We start from the raw sequence: 26,689 nt of genomic DNA, 5'->3' as shown, positions 1-26,689 counted from the left end.
CCTGGAGTGAATTCACACACTCAAACCTTCTTTCAGTCAAAGTGGCAAGGTTTATTATAATGTCAGTAGGAGTGGGCTAGATTCCTAGTGAATCTGTAACTTAATGGGGATAAGACTGATGAGTGTGTGTATATATAAAAAAAGGACAGTGAAAAGATCTGGATGGGATTAAGGAGTGGTAAATAGCCTGAGTGGGCGAGGTGCAATAGTGAAAGGAGTAAAGTAGTCTGGGGTGGGTCAAGAGCAATTGTGAAAGGAGTATTAAGTGGTCTGGGGTGGGTCAAGATTGACTGAAAGGACTGTCTAGTATCTAGGTGGGCTGGAATAGGCCAGGTGCCTTGGCCAAGACACCAGTGATCTCTGCTGCTGAAATGTGTGGGAAATTTTAGGGATTGGGTTGCTTTCAAAGACATTATCTTTCCCTTTTAGGGGTCTAGGTCACATTACTACATCATTATTGCAAAATTTCCCAGACAATCCTTCCCAGCCTGCTTCCTTTCTCCTGTCCAATTATAAGTCCAATTCATGTTGATGTCTAGTGCTTGTCTAAAATATATGTTGTGATGTACCATCTTAAGGAGTTTTCTATCCATCTACCTATTGTTTGGAAAATAGAAATTCTTCATCCATTTTTTTTTCTTATTTGGATAGTTTGGCTTAACTTTTTTTTGGGTGATTATGCATCTCAGGGATTTGGTACAATCAGAACAATGTCATTAACAAAGAGGAGTGTTTGGAGATCACCATCCAAAGGGAATCCCTCTTCAATTTGGCCTCTGTTCTGGTTATCTTCCATGACAGTAAACATCATTATCAAGTCTCCAGGTTTTATGCATTTCTTGATATTAACATTCAGAGAGTCATTGAACAAAGTCATCTCTGTTGTTACAACTTTCAGGGAATCTTTTGTGATTTTGACATTTGCAAGGGAAAAACCTTTTTGGAAGAAGACCTTCAAGGTGGTCTTTTGATGGGACTTTTAGTATATCTTTTAGTTAATTGTGTGACTTTATAGATGTGGTTGGCTATAAAGTATCATTTGTGAAAACCTGCCCATTCCTATCTCATACTTTCATCAAAGATGTCTTTGATTTATTCTCATAAAATTTTGTAGAGATGGAAAAGTAGGCATGTTCAATAATTACTGATAATTTTTCCCTCTCTTTCTCCCTACCTTTTCTCCCTCTTCCTCTTCTCCTCACCCTCCCCATTCTCTCCCACTTTGTTTCTGTCTCTCCCCACTCCTTTCATCTCTCTCTCTTCCCCTACCCCATTAAACCTTCCCTCCCCTTTCTTCTCCCTTCTCGCCTCTCCTCACTCCTCCTCCCTCTCTTTCCCTCTCTTTTCTCTCTCTCAAAATAAGCTCTGAGATCCCCCCCCAAGTCATGATTTTCTTCCCTCTTTCAGGTATCTAGAGAATGGCTTTAAAAATGCAGTAAATAATTTTGTTGTCTAGTCCCAAAATCATTATTCTCATGTGTCTGGAATTGGTGGCATATTTATGGCACTTTACTGCTAGCACAGAGATTTTAGATGCTTATATGCTCCTCATGGTTCAGTGAATCTCGGTGCTCAGGATGGCTGTCATATTTTTGCTGTGCTTTTAGTACTTTAAAACACTGTAAATTCATATTGGTTGCCCTATATTGACATGAAACTTTATTCACAATCTTTGTTGTCATGGGCATGCATTTTAGTTGATTTTTGTGTTGGATTTTCCTTCAATAATTTACTTTTTGATGTAATTATAATTTAGTAAATATTGTCCTTAGTGTTTATTTCTTTTTATTCCTTTCTCTTGTGCTTTTACTGTCTTCTATGAAAAGGTTGGAGCTACTTAAAAAAATTCCTGTATACTTGTTATAGTGCTTTATTATTTTATGAAAACAAAAATGAATCATTTTATACATCCTAATCAGATGCATAGAGGGATGCAATATGCCATTTTAGAAAGAACCTGCTCTTGGAAGTCAAGAAAGCTATGAATTCCAATCTCAGGCCTAGAACTAACTAGCTGGTTTAAATTGTGAACTCCTTGAGGAAAGGGGATTATCTTTTGCTTTCTTTGTATCCTTAGTGCTCAGCACAATGCTTATTGATTGACTCTGTGATCTTGGGGAAAGAATATAATTCTCTAAATCTCAGTCTATCTACAAAATGAGGGGGCTGAATTAAGCATTTTTAAGATCTAACATTCTAGGACTTGATGTCTATGAATATTTCTCATTATATCCTATTGATTATCCTTTATATCCCAAAGTTACCTTTTATATATCCATTATATCCCAAGTTACTCTTTTTTAGGCAATTGGGGTTAAGTGACTTGCCCAGGGTCACACAGTTAATAAGTGTCAAGAGTTTGGTCTGAGGTCAGATTTGAACTCAGGTCCTTCTGACTTCAGGGCCAGTGCTCTATCCACTTCACCACCTAGCTGCCCCCCAAGTTACTCTTGTGAAAATTAAGTAGTGCTTTAGTTAGGTGATAGAGATATTGAAGAAAGAGGGTAGTAGGTACCAAAAAAAAAAGCTATAAATCATATTATAGACTGTTAATCAAATGATTCTTAGTTTCTTGAATGACCTTTTACTTAAATGAATTATTAAAGATGACATCAATTCAGGTAGTTAATCAATCAAAAGGCATTTATTAAGCACCTACTTTGTGCCAGGCACTATGCTAGTAGGTACTAGAGACAAAAATACAAAAGTGAGACAGTCCTTACCTTCATAGAGCTTACATTCATTTAGGGAGATACAACACATATTGGGGAGCGATAGCTTTGGTTGAAGCAGTCATAAGAGTTCTGAGTGGAGTTATTGGGCAGTAGATTGTCACACCTTTTCCAATAGTATTGGTAGTATTGACTTGATTATTATTCCCAGAGCAAGACGTAAAAAGTGGAGATGGGAGAGGGGAGGTACCAATACGTTTTTGGAGAGGAGAGTGCATACTGGCTACGTCTTGGTGACCTAATGGATGGGTAGATGGCATGAAATGATCTGAATGTCTTGAGACAAGGATTGACTTATTTACTCCAATTCACCCAACTCTGTCCTTCTAATTCCCAAAAAGGTATGGGTTGACTCCTGGGGTAAAGGGGAGGCAGTAGCATATTAACATTTAATGAATTAATTTCAATGCATAACATGTCAAAACCCCTTTAATTGCTTTCTCTACAGACAGTTTCTTTGTCCTTTTGTTATCACTCACTTTTTCTCATATGGTTGTAGTTAGTGTATTCAGGTTCTACTTTTACATTATTTCATAAAGGTCATTCCAGATTTTTTATATTCCTCTTTCTTGTCCATTTCAATTACATTAGGCTGCTTCCAGGTTTTTTTTTTCAGTTACAAGTAATACTTAATGAATTAGTTTTTAATGTAGCAGGCAGTTCTAGGTGCTCAGCCCTGAGGCTCATAGATTTCTGACATATGAGAAATTAAATTAATCCTTTGTGAAGGGGGTTGTTCCAATACTTGGGCCAAAGGCTTTATCCTGTGCTATTACTATGGTCTCTCATTCTGTGATTTGGGAAGATCACTGTGATTATTGTTCTTAAAAAGGGCTCACCACCTTTGTGGTTAATGTGAAAAAGTATAGTTAGCTATTGGAACCAAAGATTCCTTGAGAATGTACAGCAGGTGACAAAGGCGTTAAAGGTATTTTTGATATCTTAATAGATAGCTATGTCAACAAGAAATCAAATTTTTTGAAAGTGAGGTGAGAAATACACAAGAAAAGGAATACACAAGAAAATGGAGAAATGATATATCATTGGTGCTCTGGAAATAGCTATGGGACATATAAATGGCTAGCATTTCTATAGTGCTTAAAGGTTTGCAAAACAGTTTAAATGTTGTCCCATTTGATCCTCATAATAACCCTGTGAAGTAGGTGCTAATATTATCACATTTATAAAGGTGAAGAAACTGAGCCTGAGAGAAGTCAAGTGACTCGTCCAGGATCACTGAACTTGTATCAGAAGGACTGGAACACAGATTATTCTGACTAGAAGTATTATCTATTCCTCTATCTGGCAGTTTGATTTATATATAAACATAAATAAAATTGAATAAGGGGAATTTGGGGTAGTTAGGTGGCTCATGGGATAGAGTGCTGGGCCTGGAGTCAGGAAGACCAGAGTTCAAATCCAACCTCAGTCACTTACTAGTTGTGTGACCCTGGGCAAGTCACTTAACCCCGTTTGCCTCAATTTCCTCATCTGTAAAATGAGCTAGAGAAGGAAATGGCAAACCATTCCAGTCTCTTTGCCAAGAAAACCCCAAATGGGGTCATCGAGAGTTGGATATGACTAAAATGACTCAACAACAATAAAGGGGGACTTCCATTTGGGGGCCAGGTCCAAGCATCTCCAAGTATGAGTAATGTCCTCAAAAATACCTCAGTGTGGTTGTGGCCCCGATATAAGAGAGAAGTTGCTTCTTTTTTCTTGAATTAAAATAAAGCGATCATTTTATTTGCTCAATTTTTCTGAGTTTAGCCAGTCCTTAGATGACAGACATGTAGCGCACCACTGGGCCTGGGAGAGAAGCCTTTCTATCTATGTAGAATCTGCCAGAGTTTGCACTTCCTTGGAAAAAAATTTAAAAACCCAGTATCACCCACACATTATGATGATGAAATTAATACAGCAATTTTATTTAACATAGGGACTAGGTAAGTTAAAGAGCCAATAACAGAAAGATTATTAATGTTTTTCCATTTAGTGAAATATTTATTTAATTTTTTGAAAGGACAAATTTTGTTTTGACACACATACGAAATCCCAGTATGCTTGTACTTCAGTTGAATTATATAATCCACTCCTCAAATAGTTAAGTAAAAGAGCATAAAAGCATGACCCTGACTAACAGTACAAGTAACTTTATACTTTAATAATTTTCCGCTTGTTAAAAGGAAAGAATCAAGGCAGGTGTATAAGTCAGCATTGTACTTGTCCTGTGAACTCGTTGTCTCTCCTGTCTTAGTCTCTTTCCCTTCCCCCTTTTGTTCCTGTTAGGGGCATCGGTGGTCTTCCAGGCAATCAGGTTTTCAACCTGGTGGTTGTCCTTGACTCCTTACTCAATTTTACTTCACTAATGTCTCTGCCCCTTTATTTCTCCTGAGATGGCCCTCTTCCCCCACCTCCCATTCAGATCCTCATCACCTGTTATCTGGATTACTTTGAAAGCTTACTAACTAGTCTCCCTGACTCAAGATTCTTTTCTCCAATCTCTCTTCCACACAGCTGCCAAAATGAGTTTCCCAAAGTCCAAGTTTGAGCATGTCATTCTGTTTAATAACTCTAACGATTTTGTATTGCCTTTGTATAAAATGCAACCCCTCTTTAGCTTCTAAAGCCTCTCACAACTTGGTCCCAACTTACCTTTCCAGGCTTATTGTACATTAATCTATTTCCAACACTCTAGGGTTCATTCAAACTAGATTTATTGCTGTTGTTTTTTAATAAACAGGGATGTTGTGAGGTTCAAATGAGATAAATGGACATAAAGCACTTTGCAAACCTTGAAGTGTAATACAAATGCCAGTTATCATCACCATCATCATCTTTACTATTATTATTATTAAAGTATATTTGATGATGATGTCATTTCTTGAGTGTCCTACTGCACTCTTAGTAGAGTAATATAAAGGTGTGCTATTAAATATTTAACAACCAGGCTCTCTTGGGAGGAAAATATGCACACTTTTAAGTTTAATCTGAATTATTAATATAAGTTAACAGTAAGTTAGTCTTTCAGTGACGTTTTCTACAGTAATCAAGCAGCACCATTTTAAAAGATGTCTTTCTGTGGGAGTTCTTCAAGGACTTTAAGGACTTAGCACAATTAACACTTTCTCAAGTCTAAACAATCAACAAAATAATAAACCAAGCCTTGATTTATAGTGATTGATAATTTCTGAGGTACAAATATTCACACTGAAAATTTAACAATTAGCTCTTCCAAGATGGTTAGAGCTCTCTCTGGCACACCCCTGTGAGTCATAAAGTACACTTCATCTTGCCTCTGCACCTTTGCATTGGATAACCCTCCATGCTTGGAATGTCTTACTACCTTACCTTTGCCTCTTAGGATCCTTATTTCCTTTATAACTCTGTTCAAGAACTATCTATACTCTTCCCTGACCCCTCCTCCCCAATGGCAGCTGCCTCCTACCCAAATATTTACCTAATTTATTTTGTATACATTTCAAATATATTTAAGTGTACACTTTGTTTCCCCCAAAAGAAAATAAGCTTCTTGAGGGCTTGCTGTTTCATTTTTGCCTTTATCTTTTCAGCACCTAATGCCTGACACATAGTAGACCCTTAATATGTGATTGATTTTTTTATCTGCTATTTAAACTTGCCTTTTTATGTTATAATAATTGTGTATATCACTCATTTGGTTCTGTTTGGTTGACTCTGCATCATGAAATACAATGAGCTAAAGAAAGATTTAATTATTGACAGGTATCCAAGACCTAAACAAATAAAAAGGAAGGCGTGCTCACTAAGTCTGCAGAAGACACAAAGCTATGAGGGATAACGAACACACTGGACAATAGAGTCAGGATCTAAGAAAATCTCTGTAGGCTAGAGAACAGAGCTTAGAAAATCTCTGTAGGCTAAAGAACAGGGCTGAATCTAATAAGGTGACAAGTATTATACTTGGATACAAAAAAATCAACTTCACAAGTACAAGATGGGCATAGTTAGATACCAGTTCTGAAAAGGATCTGGGGATTTTAGTAGATGGCAAGCTCAGGATGAGCTAGTAGTATGATATGGCAGCCAAAATTGCTAATATTCTCTTGGGTTGCATTAAGAGAGAGACATAGCTTCTAGTAATGGGGAGGGAGTACTCTCACTGTATTCTGTGACATCCAACCTCATCTGGAACGTTTTGTTTGGTTCTGGGCATCACAACATAAAAAGCCATTAAATTGGAGAGTATCCAGAGCAAGACAATCAGTATGGTGAAGGACCTTACACTTATGTAACAGGATGATTGGTTGAAAGAATTGGGCATATTTAGCCTGGAGAAGGGAAGAGTCCAGAGGGATGTGATAAGTGCCTTTAAATATTTGAAGAACTATTATGTGGGGGAGTGATCAGAATTGTTCTCTTTGGCCCACAAAACAGCATGATTGAGAACAATAGTTGGAGGTTATAAAGAGGTCAATTTAAGCTTGATGTTGGAATGTTGGGATGTGGGAAAATTGGGATACTAATGCATGGTTGGTGGAGTTGTGAACTGATCCAACAATTCTAGAGAGCAATTTGGAACTACGCCCAAAGGGCTATAAAACTGTGCATACTCTTTGGCTCAGCAATAACACTACTAGGTCTGTATCCCAAAGAGATTTTTTTAAAAAGTGAAAGGACTTATATATATAGAAAAATATTTATAGCAGTTCTTTTTGTGGTGGCGAAGAATTGAAAATTGAAAGAATGCCCATCAATTGGGGACTGACTGAACAAGTTGTGGTATATGATTGTGATGGTATAGTACTGTGCTATAAGAAATGATGAGCAGGATGGTTTCAGAAAAACCTTGGAAGACCTATCTAAACTGATGCAAAATGAAGAGCAGAAGCAGGAGAACATTGTACACAGTAACAGCAATATTGTATGATGATCAACTGTGAATGACTCAGCTATTTTGATCAGGACATTGATCCAAGACAATTGTGATGGACTTATGATGAAAAAATGCTATCTACTACTAGAGAAAGAGCTGATGGAGTCTGAGTGCAGATCAAAGCATACTTTTTAAACTTTATTTTTCTTTTTTTGTCTGTTTTCTTTTGCAATGAAAATGTTTTGTATGACTTCATACGTATCATCTAGATCAACTTGCTTGCCTTCTCAAGGAGGAGAGAGCAGGAGAAGGGGGAAGAGAATTTGGAACTCAAAATTTAAAAAAATGAATGTTAATTTTTTTACATATAATTGAGAAATACTTAATGAAATAAAAGTGTATTGGGAAGGGGAAAAGTAAGCTTGATGTTAGGAAAAACTTACTAACAACTAGAGCTATCCAAAAGTGGAATGGGCTACTTTGAGAGATGGAGGGCTCCTCCTTCTTAGAAGTCTTCAATCTTAGGTTGGATGACCATTTGTCTGCTATATATTACTAGGTATTCCTTTTCATATATAGCTTGGACAAATGGTTGCTGAGATCCCTTGCAATCCTGAAATTCTATGATTCTGTGAAATAAAAACCTAGCTTTGGTTCTGCTAATGAGTCTTTTAGTTGATACTTAGTTTGAACATGTTTCCCAGGTTACAGTGCTCCTCTGAGTATTTTGTACTTGCAGAATTAGTCCAAAGGGTTAATGAAAACTCAATCCTTACACAATATATAAGCTTTCTGGATAATTGTCTTGCATTTGGAATTAATATATCAAACTTTATCAATGTAATACAAATCTGTAGAAGACAGAACAACTAGATATTTTAATCTTATTTCATTTCAATGAATTAGCTATGATGAGTGGATGGCATTTTATAGTCATTTCAAAAGTTCTTAGGTTACTGGGTCCTTCCTGATCTCTGAGGGCCATCTGCTGGAGAATCACATTACATACTCAAGGCTAAAAAAGGTTTCTATTTGATGACTATTCTTATATCAAATATAGAGTTTCTTAGGTGTATTTTCCATGAAGAATGAGCAATTTCTAAAACTAACTTTTATGTTCTGACTTCCACATCTTGTTTATGATTTAATGTCTGAGATTTTTTTCCTTTGAAATTCTACCTGAGAAGTAAATCTCATGCCACAGTGCTGGGACTGCTCTTTTTGTGAGGAATTGACTTTGTTGTAATTGCTTTTCCCTCTTTGAACCCCCCCCCAAAAAGGACATATCTGCTGGTTGACTTACTGCAGAAAATGTCATTGCAAGAAAATTCACTGAAAGACTAATAAATTCACTGTTAAATATTGACTACCCTGCTTTCTTTTTTGTTTCCTTTTTCCACTTGAAATTTAGTTATGATTTAATTTTAACCTTAGCAAAGAAAAATACAAGATTGATGGAAAGAGTGATTTTTTCCCCTAGAATTGATAGGAGTTAGTAGGCCGAAGATGTTAGCAAATTAACAGCTCATTTTTACTAAGCAAGTGAGAATATAAAGTGATGATCTGCTGTCAGTCAATCAATAAGCATTAATGAAGTGCTTACTATGTCCCACGCTGTGTGCTAAGTGCTGAGGATTCAAAGCCAAAAGTGAAACAATCTTTGCCCTATGGGGTTTATATAGTAATTGAAGACAACATGTGCACATATAAGTATAAATGTAATATTTACAAAATGAATACTAGGTAGGTTTGGAAGGAAGTGCACTAACAGATAGAAAACTAGGAAAAACATCATATATAAGGTGGTCTTTGAACTGTATCTTGAAGGAAACTAGCAATGTAGATTAAATTTAGGAGTAAAAGGATGGTTTTACTTCAGAGAGGACCCAGTTGAGATTAGATAACATAAAATTGTAATGATCCTAATTATTCTGGATGCATGACTTGTGATGGCCTCATAAAGTACTATGGAGTGGTGAGATTATATATCATGATGAAGATGAAGAAAGGGTTTAAGGCATAGAGAGATATGGAATTATAAGAGATTGTAATTGGAAAAAGGAATTTGATAGTGCTTTCTATGGAAATAGAACACTTTTGGGGTGTGGCATTTAAAAAGGTTTGAGGGACTTAATTTCTGGGCAATTTAATCATTTTGTTAATAATGCCAGCATTTTAATAAAAGAATGTTCATTTGGCCAGCTCTCTCTTAGACCAAAGACAATCACGGAGGTGGGTTCATAGCTTATATGCCCTTTTGGAAGTGGCTGTTCCCCAAGATGGCAATCATATTTGATTGGCTAACAATTAATGAGAGAATGAATATTACAATGAGGGGCTGGACCTGAATTTTAATTATGTCATCTACATCTTAAGTTAATCCTAGCCTAGTGCAATGTATCAAAGAACTTACGCCCCACCTAAGCCTGAGCAGAATGCAATGGCTGCCCTACCAGGATGGAGTCTAGATAGAGGAGAAGGTTAGTTCAACCTTCAGCGACTGAGGTCGTGAAATGAGAATTAAGAAAAAGGGGGAAGGGGCAGGTAGGTGGCGCAGTGGATAAAGCACCGGTCCTGGTGTCAGGAGGACCTGAAATCAGATCTGGCCTCAGACACCTGACACTTACTAACTGTGTGACCCCGGGCAAGTCACTTAACCCCATTGCCTAGCAAAACGAAACAAAACAAAGACAAAAAAAAAAGGAAAAGGGGGAAATCTGAATCTCTCCAAATCATTGGTTATAATCATTTCTCTCAGAGATGATGGCAATGAAAGGAGTGTGCAAATCAGGTTGAGTGAAGGAATCGGTTGTGGGAATTGAGCAGATGGAAAACTAGGAAGTCAGGGTATTTGAGAGAATATCAACATGTTTGCTGAAGTCCTTAAAAGTAGTATGAATGAAGGCAGGAATTAGGGTAGAGAGGGAGATTGTGAGCCAGGCACTGAACTTATTGAGAAAGGAGGAAGAAACATGTGGGAGTTGGTAGCTAACAGTCACCAGGATCTTGATTGGGTGAGTAAACCTCAAAGGAGGAAAGACTGATGGTTGCTTGTGGTAGAGGCAGTTGGAATACCTTCTGCTCTTCACTGACTTTTCTGTACTGTGATTATGGGGAATAAGGAGTATGGCAAGTCCCCTACAGGTCTCAATGAGTCATCAAGTATGAGAGAAGGTTTCATCACATTGGAAAGAAAGGCACCAGGTTTCAGTGAGAACTAGAAGACAAACAGAGCATGAGGGAAAGAGGTCTAAAATGAAGAGAAGTTTGTTAACTATAAAGTGGGAGTTGGTATGAAGTGGGACAGTGGGGAAGGGGTATATGAGTAAGCAGAAGATAGAGAGGCAACTTTATCAGAACCAAGAATTTTAGGAAATGGCACTTAATCTTTTGTTGGGATGACTTGTCTCAGATACTTTTCATGGATACTGATTAGGAATAAATTACAGAAAAATGTCATTTTGAAGACTGACTGTCATAGAAGTTTTTCAAATCCACCAGGACTTTTTGCAGTTCTTAGCTGTGGAGAATGTGGGAATGAAAAACCGGAAAAGAGTTTGAGGAATCTGCATATAAAGTAAGAAATGGAATTTATAGCCTACTGTAGCCTATTTTGCCTGGATCCAGAGAATTCCCCTTACCTCTCCCCCCATGCTGTTTAGTCAGGTTCTTTTGCTCAGCTAGGCAGCACAGTGTATAGAGTGCTGAGCTTTCAGTGAGGGAGATCTGAGTTCAAAATCAGCCCCAGTCACTTAGTGTGATTCTGGGCAAGTCACTTAACCTCTGTTTGCCTCAGTTGCCTCAACTGTAAAATGGGGATAATAACTACACCTACCTCCCAGGGTTGTTGTAAGGATCAAATGAGATAATATATGCAAATTACTTCCCTTTCCTCTTTATGTCAGTGGGACCAAATCTAGGTATCTCTAAGTAAATTAAGTCTCTTGGATCAATCAGCTCCAGCCAGAAATTTTAGCAATGAGTAAAGAAAAGAATCTGATCTATGCAGGGGTTGGCAAACTACAACCTGCATAGGGGTTTTGCTAACCTCTGGTCAATAGAACACTAGACTAAATGGTGGATAGGCTTGTTTGTTTGTTTCCGTTTTAGTTCCTGTTGTAATTGATGTGGGTGGGAGTCAGTCATATATGACTGACCTGTTGAGTCATTTCACAAGAAAAGAGGATAATATGACCTTGTGTCTATCTACCTACCTAAGTACTTCATAATATGACTTGGAAATATTATTTCTGTGTCATACTTTGTACTCCTGGACAGAAAGATATTGCATAAATACAAAGAATATAAAGTATTATGACAATAAAACAGTTTCCAAGAGAGGCTGTCAGAAAATGATAAGATAGAGAAGACAGCTTGCAGAGGAAAAGAAAGGAAACAAATATATCTAGACATTTTCCCCTTACCATTTGAAATGGAAAGTTTCTCTTTTTCAAGTGATATGTACATCCTTGAGAGTGACTGAGCATATCTCTTAATAATTACTTCCGTGACTAGACACATTTAATACTCATCCTGCCATCGCACTGGAAGCATAGATTACATATGTCTATGTACTATCTCTCAAGTCTTGTTGCATGGCAGCTATCTGAAATATTTTTTTAAAATTTTTTCTTTTTTTAGGCAATTGGGGTTAAATGACTTGCCCAGGGTCACACAGCTAGTAAGTGTCAAGTGTTTGGTTGAGGCCAGATTTGAACTCAGGTCCTCCTGGCTTCAGGGCTGATGTTCTATCCTCTGCGCCATTTAGCTGCCCCATAGCCATTTGAAATAAAGAATGCCTCCTTCCTAGGTCATGTAGGCTAGATAGTATTAGATTTATTTATTATTTATTTATTTTAAATACTCTTTCCAGATTCTTTTTCTCCCTCCTACCCTCCCCCGAAAAAGGCAAACAATGTATCAGTTTTACATGTGAAATCAGGCAGAACATTTCCATATTAGCCATATTGTGAAAAAAAAAATGAAAGTGAGAAAATTATACTTCAGTTTGCACTCAGAATTTACTACTTCTCTCTTTGGAGGTGCATAGCATTTTTTCATCATGAGTCCTTTGGAATTGTCTTGGACCAATATATTGATTGAAGTAGCCAAGCCGTTCACAGTTGATCATCATGACAACATTACTGTTACTATGCACAATGACCTCCTGGTTCTTCTCACTTCACTTTGCATCAATTCATGTAGGTCTTGCTATGTTTTTCCTGAAACCACACAGTTCATCATTTCTTAGAGCACAATAGTACTCTATCACAATGATGTCATGAATTGTTCAATTGTTCCTAATGGATGAACATCCCATCAATTTCCAGTTCTTTGTCACCATAAAAAGAGCTGCCAGAAATATTTTTGAACATATAGATATTTTTCCTTTTTACCACTTAGAGGGCATCATTTAGCTCTTGCATAGGGGAAAAACTCTGTTCCTATTAGTGGCAGCACCTGCAGCCAGTTTCAACCTAGCCTAAAGGGGCACCACTCAGGCTCTTCCAAGGATCTGTCACAAATAGTATTCAGTCCCCCAAAAGTAACAGTGACTTCAGTGTTCTGTCTCTAGGACAGGAGTACGGTAGCAGTGCAAATACTACCCAGAAGTAGTATTTGGGCCCCAGAACTGGGGTGGCTGGGTTGTGTGTAACACTCTGCCCTGGCATGAGGGGCAGTGCTAAGGCCCCAGCACAGAAGGGAAGCGCTTGGCCCTAGAATAGGGCAACATTGCTAGGTCCCACAGTAGGGCAGAAGGCAGTATTTGGCCTCAGGAGGGTGCGCAGTAGAAAGGGGCAACAGGAAAGTTTCAGAGGCAACTGATTGGCTATGAGAGTGAGGAATGGAGGATGACTTTGAGATTGTGAACTTGGGTGACTGGAGGGATGGTAGTATCTCTCTCTCTCGCATTCTTTGTAAACAGTATTTAATTTTTTCCAATTACATGTAAAGATAGTTTTCAACATTCATTTTTTTGTTTTGTTTTTTGCTAGGCAATGGGGTTAAGTGACTTGCCCAGGGTCACACAGCTAATAAGTGTCAAGTGTCTGTCAATATTCATTTTTTATAAGATTTTGAGGTTCAAATTTTTCTCCCTCCCTTCCTTCCTGCCTCCCCAAGACAGCAGGCAATCTAATATAGGTTATACATATGCATTCATGTTAAGCATATTTCCGCATTAGCTATGTTATGAAAGAAGGAACAGAATAAAAGGGAAAACCCATGAAAAAAAGTGAAAAAGGCATTCTTTGATCTGCATTCAGACTCCGTAGTTCTTTCTCCGGATGTGGGTGGTATTTTCCATCATGAGGCTTTTGGAATCGTCTTGGATCATTGTATTGCTGTTTATCATAGTTGATCATTGCACAATGTTGCTCTTACTGTGTACAATGTTTTCCTGGTTCTGCTCACCTCATTCAGCATCAGTTCAAATAAGTCCAGGTTTTTCTGAAATCTGTCTGCTCATCATTTCTTATAGAACAATAGTATTCCATTCATATACTGCAAGTTGTTCATTCCCCAATCAAAGGACATTCCCTCAATTTCCATCTATTTGACATCACAAAAAGAGCTACTATAAATATTTTTGTACAAATAGGTCCTTTACCCTTTTTTATGAGATGATAGTATCTTCTAAAAAGAAATTGAGAAGTTCAGAAGAGGAACTTTGGGAGAAAGATAGCGAACTCTGTTTTGTACATATTGAGCTTGAGATGCCAATGGATCATCCTGTCATAAATGTCTAATGAATGATTGGTGACATATGCCTGGAACTTAGAAAGAGATCAGGCTAGTTACACAGGTCAGTTGGTTAATAAACATTTATTAAGTACCTACTATGTGCCAGGCACTGTACTAAGCATTGGGCTTCTAAACATGAGTCTGGAAGTCATCTGCAGAGAGATAATAATGGAATTCTTAGAAACTGATGAAGTCACCAAAAAAGACTACAGAGAAAGTATAGAAGACTTTGTACAGAACCTTGGGGTACACTCCCAGTTAGGGGATGGGATATGAATGATGATCCAGAAAAGGTAACACCAATTGTTTTTAATTGTATTTAATCTATGTTTTATTGCTGTTTCTATATTTATTTGTATTTAATCTATGTTTTGTTGCTGTTTAATTTAACAAAAATTTTCAACATGTATATTGTTCTTTTTTTTTACTCTATTTCACTTCATATAACAAAAAATCTATTATTTTTGCCTTTTGTAAGAACTTTGATAAAAGCATCTCACACTTATGCTTTTCTTCCAACAATCCTGTGAGTAGTGATGGTATCACAACCCCCATTTTACAGATGAAGAGACTGAGGTTCAGAGAAAACGTACCCAAGAACACACATGTAGTAAATGTCAAGTCTTTTGACTCCAATGCAAGTGCTCTTTCCACTGACTACAACATACTGCTTCTTGCCATGAACCCTTAAAAAGCTTTTAAATCACACTTCAGATTATCCTAGGCACTTATTTCCTTAGGACTTACATTGTGATAATGAGAATTGATGTGATAATCTTTCCTAACATAACTGTAATAGGAAAGGATTAAAATGTAAGATATTTAGTGGATGCCAATTCTTCCTTTTCTCCTACCCCACATCATCTGCTTTAAACCATGGATAATCTTTTTTTAAAAGACAACATACCATTATTTTATAATAACCAGATAATGATAAAACATTTGTATTACTTAACAGTGTTTTGTTTTGACTTCTTCCTTTCTAGAGGGAGAGGAAGAGGAGGATGAAGAAATGGAGGAGGAGGAGGAAGAAGAAGAAGAGGAAGATAAAGATGAAGACTCCTTGGATGAAAGCATGGAGGGTGACACTGAACTGCCTGGGTTTACTCTCCCTGGTATTACTTCCCAGGAACCCAGGTTAGACAGGGGAAACTTGGAACCATTGGAAGGAGTATCATATCAGGTTCCAGATGCTATTGAATGGGAACAGCAGAATCAAGGCCTTGGTAAGAGCAACTTTTTCTAAATCTTTTCTGTTTAAATAACATCCCTCCTTTTTATATTAATGACAAATGAAAACTCAAATATTTTGATTTCATGTTGTCGAACTGGATTGATCAATAAATCAATCAATAAATCAAAACAATATTAATCAATAAATCACAGCTCCTTTGAGGAAAGTTTAACCATTGCTTTCATTATTCTTTATGTTTTTGTGCTCTGAATTAATTTGACATTGATTTCCTTATCCTACCAATTGATCATTTATTATCTGAAATCCAGAGAGGATTCCATTCATCCTTTCTACACGAAGGGTTTCAGGAGAAAGAAGCCTTCTGGAAGGGGAAAGGAAAATGACTTCTTAATTGATCTGGTGTCTACTGAAATTCACTGGTATTTATTTCAAAGGGGGTTGGTGATGAATGATATTTGACGTATAGCATTGAGAAAAGTTAGGGCTGTAGAAAATTATTGCTCTAATGAGGAGATATTTAGCTCAAACTTTCTTTGAATCTTATTTGGTGAATCTCCTAAGTCATTTTGGTGTGAAATTTGAAAGTGAATTTGGTGTTTTTACCATAGAACATTGGTTAGTTCCTTCATTTTGGTTGTAGGGAATTTTGTTAGTGAAACTCACTTTATGTTGAGGTGGTTGATGATATTAGGGATAGTAGTTCCATATTACATGTCCATGGATACATCCATGTTCAGGATACATAATTTCATTGGTGTGGGTATGATTTTGATTGGTTCAGATCACAAGCTCTCCAATCCTTAATAAAGAATTAGTGTTCTTTACAAGTTTAACCCTGCTTCTGCTCCAGCCTGGGATGGTTTTGCTACTGGACAGCCTTATAACCTTCATGCTTCCTCCTGAAGACTACTTGGGGAGAGAAAAGGCAATATCACTGCCAAGGCTGGGCAGTCTCTCCTCCAGCTTCCAAGAAGGGTATCAGACTAGACATATATAGATTTGCCATCCCTTAAACAGCTCTTGTCTAGGGGCAGGATATGTTCAGAATGAAAGACATTTTCCTGATTGCTATTAAGAAGGAGGGTAGCCCTTAGCTTGTAGCTTAGTCCCTTTCCAAACTCTGATCAAACAAAAGATCAAAACAAATAGCAAATAGTGAGCAAACTAATTTCTCCCAGAAAAATTTCTGCCTAGACAAATGACAAACAGAAATCAGGGAAGTTTTACATATTAGAATTACCAAAGAATACAGAAGATTAATGAGCCCTGCCCTTTGGCTGACTGAGATAAGATCTCACCCAAAGAAAGGCCATTTCTAGAACTGCAAGCCCTTATAGGTTAAGGGACATGATGGAGCTGGTTTCCCTTATATGTCCTGAGACTCTGAGGTCTCCAATCTACCATTCAAAAGTTTATACCTCATCTCTCTTGCTGTCATTCAAGTTTCCCTGGAGGTTCTCTCTTGAAATGTACACACAACCAGTGGAAGTAGGTCTAGTCTACCTTCATGAAATATCATGGATCAGCATTCTCTCAGCCATTCAGGAGTCATGCTTTTCTCTGCTTATGCAGCACACAGTTCTCAGAGCTGTCCTTTGCTAAAACTGACTTGATTTTGGGTGGAAGAAGAGTTATATAAGGTTTCCTGAAAAAAAAAAATCACTACCTGGTGCTCAATCTTCTCAGGATCAGCCTTTCCAACTTTAGCTGTCTTGTTCCTTGTATGACAGACAAACAGTATAAGTCTTGACAGGTTGGTAGGATCTGTGAGACCTCTGCTGATTTTGTTTTTAAGAATGCAGGGGGTCCTCCAAACCCAAATTAGTACTGACTCTGGGCATTTTCATTGGCTGTTCCCCATGCCTGTCCTTCTTTATATCTGTCTCCTGTCTTCTCTGACTCCTTCAAGTTGCAGCTAAAGTTACATCTTCTGCAAGAAGCTTTTCCTGGTCCTACTTAATCTTAATGCCTTCCCTTTATGATTAGCTCTAATTTAGCCCATCTATATCTTGTTTGTGCTTATGCTCTTATGAGCATGTTATCTTCCCATTAGAACTTGAGCTCCCTGAGCGAAGGAACTAGTTTTTTTCCTTTTCTTTGTGCTTAGCACAGTACCTGGCTCAAAATAGGTGCCTAATAAATGCTTGTTGACTTGACTTGACTTGTGGTCTCCTTTGTCAGTCTGGAGAAGTCTATGGATCCTTTCTCAGAATTATATTTTTAATTGCATAAAATACATAATTGTATTAAAACATAGTAGTCAAAAGATTCTTGAGGGGCAGCTAGTTGGCGCAGTGGATAGAAGTCAGGAGGACCTGAGTTCAAATCCAGCCTCAGATCAAGCACTTGATACTTACTAGTTACGTGACCCTGGGCAAGTCACTTAACCTCAATTGCCTAAAAAAAACCAAAACAAAACAAACAAAAAAACCAAAAAGGATTCTTGGACATCAGGAACCTTTCATCTAAATAATACTCTGCCATTTGTGGTTCTTTATTATTTTAGACTGGTATTTGTTGATATTATCTATTCTTCATGACCCCATTTGGGGTTTTCTTGGCAAAGATACTGGAGTAGTTTACCATTTCCTTCTCCAGCTTATTTTACAAATGAGGAAACTGAGGCAAACAGAATTAAGTGACTTGCCTAGGGTCACACAACTACTAAGTGTCTGAGGCCAGCTTTGAATTCAGGAAGTCTTCTTGTTTCCAGGCTTGGCACCACCTAGCTGCCAATAGGTGTTAGCAGCATAGAAAATGCTAGATTTCCAAACATCATGATTTAAAACATGTTAATATTCAGACCAAAAGTTCCCAAGAGATCTGTCACAGGATTAAATACACAGGGGAAGGGAATAAACATTTATATAGCACCTACTGTATACCAGTCACTGGGCTAAACCCTTTACAGAAATCCCATTTGATCCTCACAGTAGGGTCTATTATTTCCCTGATTTAACAGCTGGGGAAATTGAGGAAAAGGTAGGTTAAGTGACCTGCCCAGGGCCACACAGCTAGTAAGTGTCTGAGGCTTGATTTGAACTCAGTTCTTCTTTACTCCAGCACTTTATCCATTGCACCCATCCCCAATAGTGCTGTATAGAGGAATGAGCAAAGAACTCTATAACATACTTGATTAATGATCATGCAGCTTCAACCTGAAGACCTTTAGTGATGGTGAACTCACTACCTCCTAAGGAAGTCCATTGCATTTTGTCATTTTGGGATAGCTCTATTTATGAAAGCTTTTCCCTGTATTGAGTTGTTAACTGCTTCTCTGAAACTTCTACCCATTTTTTTCTAGTCCTGTCCTCTGGGGACCGTCAGAACAAATCTGCTAGCTCTTATACAGGACGATTCTTTAAATACTTGCAGGACGACCTTGTCCCCATCTATCTGTCCCTAGTTTGATAAAGCCAATCAAAATATGGCATGATATTAAGTGCCCTTACCACTATGGTTACTTTCCTTTAGATTTGTTTCTGCTTGCTGATCTTTTCTAAAATATGATGCCCAGAAATGATTACAATAGTCTGGATGTGGTTTGACCAGGAAAGAGTGCCACTGGATTATTACCTCCCTCGCTTTTGTCACTATATTTCTGCTAATGCCACCTAAGACCATGTTAGCTTTTTTGGCTTCTGTATCATGCTCCTGATTCTTATTAAATTTTCAACCCAATAAAACCCAGATCTTTTTCACATGAACTGATTTCGAGCTACTCTCCCATCCTCTTCTTGTAAATTATTTTGAATAGAGGAGCTTGGCTTGGAATTTAAAAGGGATAAATGTAATCTTCTTAGCTTTAGCCCAGTGTTCCAGTTAAGATCTTTTTGTGTCTCAATTCTTTCAATCCAGGGCTAGTTATCCCTTCTAGCTTTGTGTCATCTGAAAATTTGAAGAGCATACTATGTCTTTTTTTGATGAAAATGTTGAACAGAACCAGGCCACATGCCCCCCAAACTTCCATATAGTCTATGCTGGTGCCAGGAGGCAATATGTTCCAAGGAATAACTTCTGTAGGCCAATTTACCCATTTTATAGATGTATAATCAATGAAGGACATCAGTCTATGTTAACTGAGGAATTTTTTTTTGCAAGGCAATGGAGTTTAGTGACTTGCCCAGGGTCACACAGCTAATAAATGTCAAGTGTCTGAGGCCACATTTGAACTCAGGTCCTCCTGACTCTAGGGCTGGTGCTCTATCTGAGGAATCTTTAAAATGAATTTCAGAAAATTTCAGATTGCTAAGATCCAAGACTTATTTTCCTGAATTGAAATCTGGTCTCAGACACTTATTAGCTGTGTGACCCCGGGCAAGTCATTTAACTCCATCTGCCTCAGTTTCCTCATCTGTGAAATGAGCTGGAGAAGGAAATGGCAAACCACTCCAGCGTCTTTGCCAAGAAAACCCCAAATGGGGTCACAAAGAGTCAGACCTGACCGGAACAACTGAACAACAAGACCTAAAAAGAGAATTTAAAATGGAATACTGCTGACAGTGCCTAAGGCTGTTGTGATTTATACTTCCTATCTCAAGGTCCTTGTGCAGGGCTGAAATCTTTGGAATTATAGGATTTGAATTTTTCATCTGACTCTTCTTGTTGCTGTTGGTTTTTTTTTTTTTTTGGCTAGGCAATGGGGTTAAGTGACTTGCCCAGGGTCACACAGCTAGTAAGTGTTATGTGTCTGAGGCTGGATTTGAACTCAGGTCCTCCTGACTCTAAGGCCAAAGCTCTATCCACTTTGCCACCTAGCTGCCCCACCATCTGACTCTTCTTGAGAGAGGATAGTAGCTATTTGTAACTGGGTTTAAGCCCAAAGTAATATGACCTCCAACTGCAGAAGATGAAATTGGTTTCTAGCAACCAGGAAGTCACCATCACAAATGTGATAGCCTTGTAGTTAGGCATGGGACTTCCAAACTCCCACCAGTTGGGAAGCAGACAGCTTATGTTGCCTTGTGCATTCATGGGTAAAAGTGACCTTTCCTTGTCAGCTAGATCTTATTGCTCAGCACTAGCCTATGGCTTTGGAGGGCACTGGAGAGATACAAAGACAATTTAATTATTCAGCTTTTTCTTCTCTTTCTACTTAATCAGGGCCATCCTTAGGCAAAACCATTGAAGTAGGCAAAAATTTATTCTCAGTGTCCTCCTATGTGTCTTTTCCCCTCTTACCATTTCATTTTTCTTTTTCTTTTAGCATCTCCTCTCCCCACTCCTTTTATTTTTATTTTTAAAATTCCTATAAGTTCAGAATAAAATAAATGTAATTTTAAAAAAATGAAACGATTGACAAAATGATTCTAAGGCAGGAGCTCTGAATGTGTATGATGCCTTTTGACTTGATTTTGGTCTAATACTTAATGACCCCCAGAAGATCTGCTATACAAGGGATGTTCATGGCACAGTGTAACGAATACCAGCTCTGGAGTGGGACTCAGGTTCAAATCTCACCTCTCTTGTTACCTGTGTGACCTTAAGAAAGGTGTTAAATTTTTCTGGGCCTCACTTTATTCAACTTTATAACAAGGAGATTGAAATAGATGACTTTTAAGGTTCCTTCCAGCTCTTAATCTATGATTCTATGACCATTGATCTCTAATTTTCAAGTAACGTTATCTATATCTTGTTTTTGCTTCCCTCTTTTTTTTCCAATATGACTTAAAGAGTTTTAGTGACAAGGTTTATTCAGGATGATGGGTGCTTAAAAAGATCTTGGAACCTTGGGAAAAGGAAGTTGAATTTCTTTGTTACCTTTCAGGACCTTCTTTCCCCGTTCTTTCCTCTCCCTGCCTCACACTCTTTTTATAACTAGACTTCTATTTGCTTCCTTTCTAAAAGGGAGATTGCTAAAGAAGTGGGTCTCTCTCTCTCTCTCTCTCTCTGGGCCAGGTATAAATGTGAAGCTGGAGTAAAAACGTAGAAGAAATACATGAGTTTCATTTCTTCTAAGGCTTTTATGCTGCAACTATCAAAGCTCCAGGACATCTAAGAGGGCTCCAAGCTGAGAAATTGCGTCCTGGGTCTGTCTCAGAAGACTGGAAAGCTCTTCTTTGCTTTCTTTTTCTCTCCTATAAAATCGGAATAGTTGAAAAAAAAAGCCTGCCTCACAAATTGTTTCTAGAAAAAGAGATGCCCAAGTATAAATAACTTTCCAAAACATAGTACTAAATGACTGCAGTGGTATCAATGAACATGGGACAACCAAACGCCATTGATAATATTGAAGGGAAGCATCATGGTAGAGTGGAAATAGCACTGGGTCTGATATCAGGAGTTTGGGGTTCATAGGATCATAGATTTATTATTGGATGTAACTTTTAGAAATTATTGAGTTCAATCCCTTCATTTTACAGATGAGGAAACCGAGGCCCAAAGAGGTTAGGTGATTTTTTCCTAGGATCACACATTTTGTTGATGTTGTTCAGTCATGTCTGACTCTTTGTGACATTGTAAGGGGTTTTCTTGGCAAAGATACTAGAGTCATTTGCCATTTCTTTCTCCAGCTCATTTTACCGATAAGGAAATGGAGGCAAACAGGGTTAAGCGACTTGCCCAGTGTCACACAACTAGTGTCAGAGGCCAGATTTGAACTCAGGTCTTCCTGATTCTTGGCCCAGCACTCCACCCACTGTGTCATGTCTAAGTCAAGATTTGACCCCAGATCCAGTGTTGCATCCACTCCACTACAGCGGTCCAAACAGCACCTCTGATACTTACAATCTGTATGACTGTGGGCAAGTCATTTAACTCCCCTATGTCTCAGTTTTATCCCCAGTAAAACAAGGGATTTGGACTAGATGTTCTCTGTCCTGTCTCTAGGTCTATGATCCAAATGGACTTTCTTCCAAGATGTGTGATGAGGAATGAGATTCTTAAAAAAAATCTAGGAATCTTGAAAAAATGAAATCTAGGCATTCTGTTTGTGTATGATGGCATTTTAACCTTTATTCTAACTCAGGGTAGAGGAAAACTTGCGTGGATGTTGTGTCTTTCATCGTGAAGGAAGCTTATTGGATGGCATGCGGCTTGTATTAGTAATTGAGCAGGCTGTTCTTCCTTATTAGTAACAGTAGGTGTCGCTGCAGCCAACTAAAATCCTTCGACCAAAAGGATTCTGTTCTAAAGAACCCCAGAGCCTCCCTTTGATTCCCATGCTTCTGCCTCACAAGTCTCTTTTAAAAATAATAATTGAATTAATACTTTTTTGGGGGGAAACATTAGTGATTCTTCAAGTGATTTGTCCAATTGTCAATGGGCTATGAAAATACCAGGTATAAAATAAAGACCAAACTTAGATAACCAAGATTATGAAAGTGATAGCTATCTCACAGCATTTAAAATGCCTTTAGATTCTTATAATGGTGTGATTTATATCTCTTGTCATCAATACCATTTTACATGGGGACAACATGAAACTTCCCTCACTCCCAATATATTCGAAGCATTTGAAATTACTAAAAAGTAACCACATAGTTTGTGATTATCTTTAATTGATTTCCTCTTTCAGAAACTTCCACACATACTTGTAGACATATGAAGGAGCAAATTGAATGTCACTACAATAAGATTAAAAGGCTTGTGCCTTCTTCTTCTTCTTTTTTTTTTTTTTGGTGAGGCAGTGGAGTTTAAGTGACTTGCCCAGGGTCACACAGCTAGTATCAAGTATCTTAGGTCAAATTTGAACTCAAACTCTTCCTGACTCCAAGGTCGGAGGTCTATCCACTGCGTCACCTAGCTGCCCCCTTGGTGTGTGCCTTCTTTTTCCTGTGTTGGCCCTCCACCAGTGGGGTTTTTGAATTAAATAAAAAATTTCAGGTGTTTTCAGAGAATTAGAAAGCCAGACTTAAACTTAGCTCATCCACAGTAATGGAAATTGGCTGGCAAGAAAATGCTGTTTCTGAAAACTTGTTTTCAGAAACAATTATCAGACAGCACAGAATATACAATATGTATAAGGAATATGAATGAATTCTCTTCAGCATTTGCTGTCTCCCAAGCAACTCATGAATCATGTTTTAAAACCCAAAATTAAATTAAGGGACCAAAATGTTGACTTTGGGAAGAATAAATTCAAACTGCAAAGTATCAGTGTTTTTTAAGGAAATTGTGGTTTAGACCTAGAAATTTGCATTTCAAAGGCAGCAGACAATTTTCTTGAAGAACCAACATATATATATATATATATATGCTTAAGAGTCACAGAATTTATTTCTTTTTATATAACCATTTGATTTATAGTCACATTAAAATATCATGTGTATTCATGCCTAGTATGAGTGTTCAATGTCTCTAAAACAAATGATCAAATGATTACTATTGAGAATAATGGAAAATAAGATGGAGAAGATCTTATGCCTTTTCTCAATATCATCTGAAATTTCCCTTTCCATCTTCCCTACTTTTTCTGAAAAAAGTATTAATTAATCAATTTCTATGTTCTGTTCTGTTTTTTTCATAAATTTGGAATTGGAAGTGGCATGATGTCATGGAAAGAACCCTGGGCTAGAAGTCAGGAGAGCTAAGTAGTGATGTACAAAATCACTGGGGAAGTCATTTAATTATTCAGTGCCTTACCCTCCCAAAACATCCACTATTAAAAAAATAAAATGAAAATAAAAAAAAAATAAAAAAAAATAAATTTGATGATATGAGACCTTAGATCTTGGTTTTCCACTCTTTTGTGAGGAATTATTTTTCATTTCCTAGAAGGCTTGAGATCAGTGAATGCTGAAAGTAAAGTGTTGTTTTACTCTCCTATCTACCACAAATTTCTTAAAATTGTGGAGATAGGTGGCATCTGGCCCAGAGATTTAGCAAGATTTTAAGATCTAATAATAATAATAGTGATAGTAACATTAATATAATGCTTTAAGGTTTATAAAACATTTTACAAGTTTTACCTCATTTTCTTCACTTTAGATAGGTGTTATTATTATTCTCATTTTTTGATTCCCATTTTAAAGATGGAAAGCTGAGGTTAAGTGACTTGCCTAATGTCTGAGGCCAGATTTGAACTCAGGTCCTCCTGACTCCAGGGCCAATGCTCTATCCACTGCACCACCTAATTGCCCTTACATTGATTTTTAAGGGCCTTTATAGTTAAAAAATTCAAAGCAAGTAAACAGAGGAGTTGGGAAAAGAGCACACTATCAACTTTGTGGTTTCTGACCTGGAAACCAGATTAGTGTGCTTTTTGTATTTTGTTATGGTCTTTTCATTTGTTCACTTGAAACTCACTAGGGATTTTATACACACACATATATGCATATATACATATACATGCACGCACATATATATATATATATACATATATATGTACAAGTAAAGTATGTATCATGTGGACAACATTAATATCAGTGAAATGCCTTGGTACCAAATACCGAATGAGGCAAAGATGATATCAAAGATGATGACAGATATGATGAGATTATATCTAGGTGGGTAAAATACTATTTCAAGGTTGTAGCCTTTCCTTGGTATAGATAAGTCTTCTCATGATTAGTAAGTGTTGTTATCATGAGATTTCTCTGAATGCCCACAACATTACTGATTTATACCTAACCTTGTTCACTAAAGAGTGGTATGATTGTGGGCCTTTTTCAGTGGCTAATGGGAGGAGATGAGTACCACCCGTAACAGTGACTTGTGATGTTGCTTTAGTTTGTTAGAACAATGCTTTCAAGTTTTTTCAGAGGATTTTAAGCTATCAGATGTGGTGAAGACATTTATGCTGCTTCATGTTGGCATCAAAATGAATGACTGTTATTTAGAGCAGAGTGGCATCTTGTATGAAGTTAAATCTGCACGTGAGGCACTTGACATTTTAAAAGAAATGTAAGGGGAGAAAAGAATATCAAGAGCACAAGCTTTTAACTGGTATGAACAATTTAAAAGAGGCAGGGAAGATGCTATGATGATGTATAAGGCCTAATCATTCTTGTGACTAATAAAAATGTTGGAAATTTAGTTCAAACAGATAAGAAGATATGAGAGTGTTGACTAAAGATATACTTGGATTTGTTTTGGAAAAAAACAACAACCATGAATATGAGAAAAATTTACATGAAGAGTGTACCATCCATTTCCAAAGATAAAGTAGCAAGAAATCAGTAGTACTTTCAAGGGAAGATGAGCAAAATTACAGGTTTTTGAGGAAAATAGTGACTGGCAACCAAACACGAAATTTTTAGTATAGACTTAAAGCAAAGTGTCAAGGTCTTCCATGGAAAACTACTACCCCAAGATCCAAGAAAATCTAGGTTTGAAAATCACAAGTGAAACCATTCGCTTTGTTTATTTATTTTGTATCAGTGGCATTGTTTGTGCAGAATTAGAGACCAGACAAAGAGTTACGAGACCCTATTTTAATTCTGATCTGATGTTGAATTTCTGTGTAACCTTAGGAAAACTTCTTCACCTCTCGGGGCATCAGTCTCCACATCTGTAGAATAGACTAGATCAGAGGCGACGAACATGCAGCCTACCATGCAGCCGCAACACTCCTTAGTGCAACCTGAACCAGATTAAGATCTAGTTGGGATCTGGAGAGCAATTTGGAACTATGCCCAAATGGCTATAAAACTGTGCATACCCTTTGAGCCAGCAATATCACTACTGAGTGGTCTATATCCCAGAGAGATCATAAAAGGGAAAAGGACCCCTCTTTTTGTGGTGACAAAGAATTGGAAATCAAGAGGATGCCCATCAGTTGGGAACGGCTAAATAAGTTATGGTACATGATGTGATAGAATATTATTGTACTATAAGAAATGACAAGCAGGATGATTTCAGAAAAACTTGGAAAGACTTACACAAACTGATGCAAAGTAAAGTGAGCAGAACCAGGAGAATGTTGTACATAGTAACAGCCATATTGTATGATGAAGAAGTGTGAATGATTTAGCTATTCTTAACAATACAGCGATCCAAGACAATCCCAAAGGACTTGTGAAGCAAGCAATCTGCCTCTAGAGAAAGAACTGATACTGTCTGAATCAAGACTGAATCATGCTATTTTTTTCTTCCTTCCTTCCTTCCTTCCTTCCTTTCTTCCTCTCTCCTTTTCTCTCTGTCTCTGTCTGTCTGTTTCTTTCTTTCTTTCTTTCTTTTTCTTTCTTTCTTTCTTTCTTTCTTTCTTTCTTTCTTTCTTTCTTT

The 26,689-nt window shown here is 37.5% G+C and overlaps 1 protein-coding gene across 1 annotated transcript in view; it reads left to right on the top strand.

Annotated features, from left to right (window-relative positions):
* Positions 1-26,689, top strand: part of ARMH4 (armadillo-like helical domain containing 4) — a 120,818-nt gene that overhangs the window by 30,129 nt on the left and 64,000 nt on the right. Inside the window, exon 5 of the mRNA XM_027842933.1 lies at positions 15,318-15,557. Within this exon, the coding sequence (XP_027698734.1) occupies positions 15,318-15,557 (240 nt within the window). The remainder of the gene's footprint in view (positions 1-15,317; positions 15,558-26,689) is intronic.

This window comes from Vombatus ursinus, unplaced genomic scaffold (genome assembly GCF_900497805.2).
Source record: "Vombatus ursinus unplaced genomic scaffold, bare-nosed wombat genome assembly UNPS02014893.1, whole genome shotgun sequence".
Lineage (NCBI taxonomy): Eukaryota > Metazoa > Chordata > Mammalia > Diprotodontia > Vombatidae > Vombatus > Vombatus ursinus.
The sequence above is the reverse complement of the archived record's forward strand: the minus strand, read 5'-3'. Positions and strand labels throughout refer to the sequence as shown.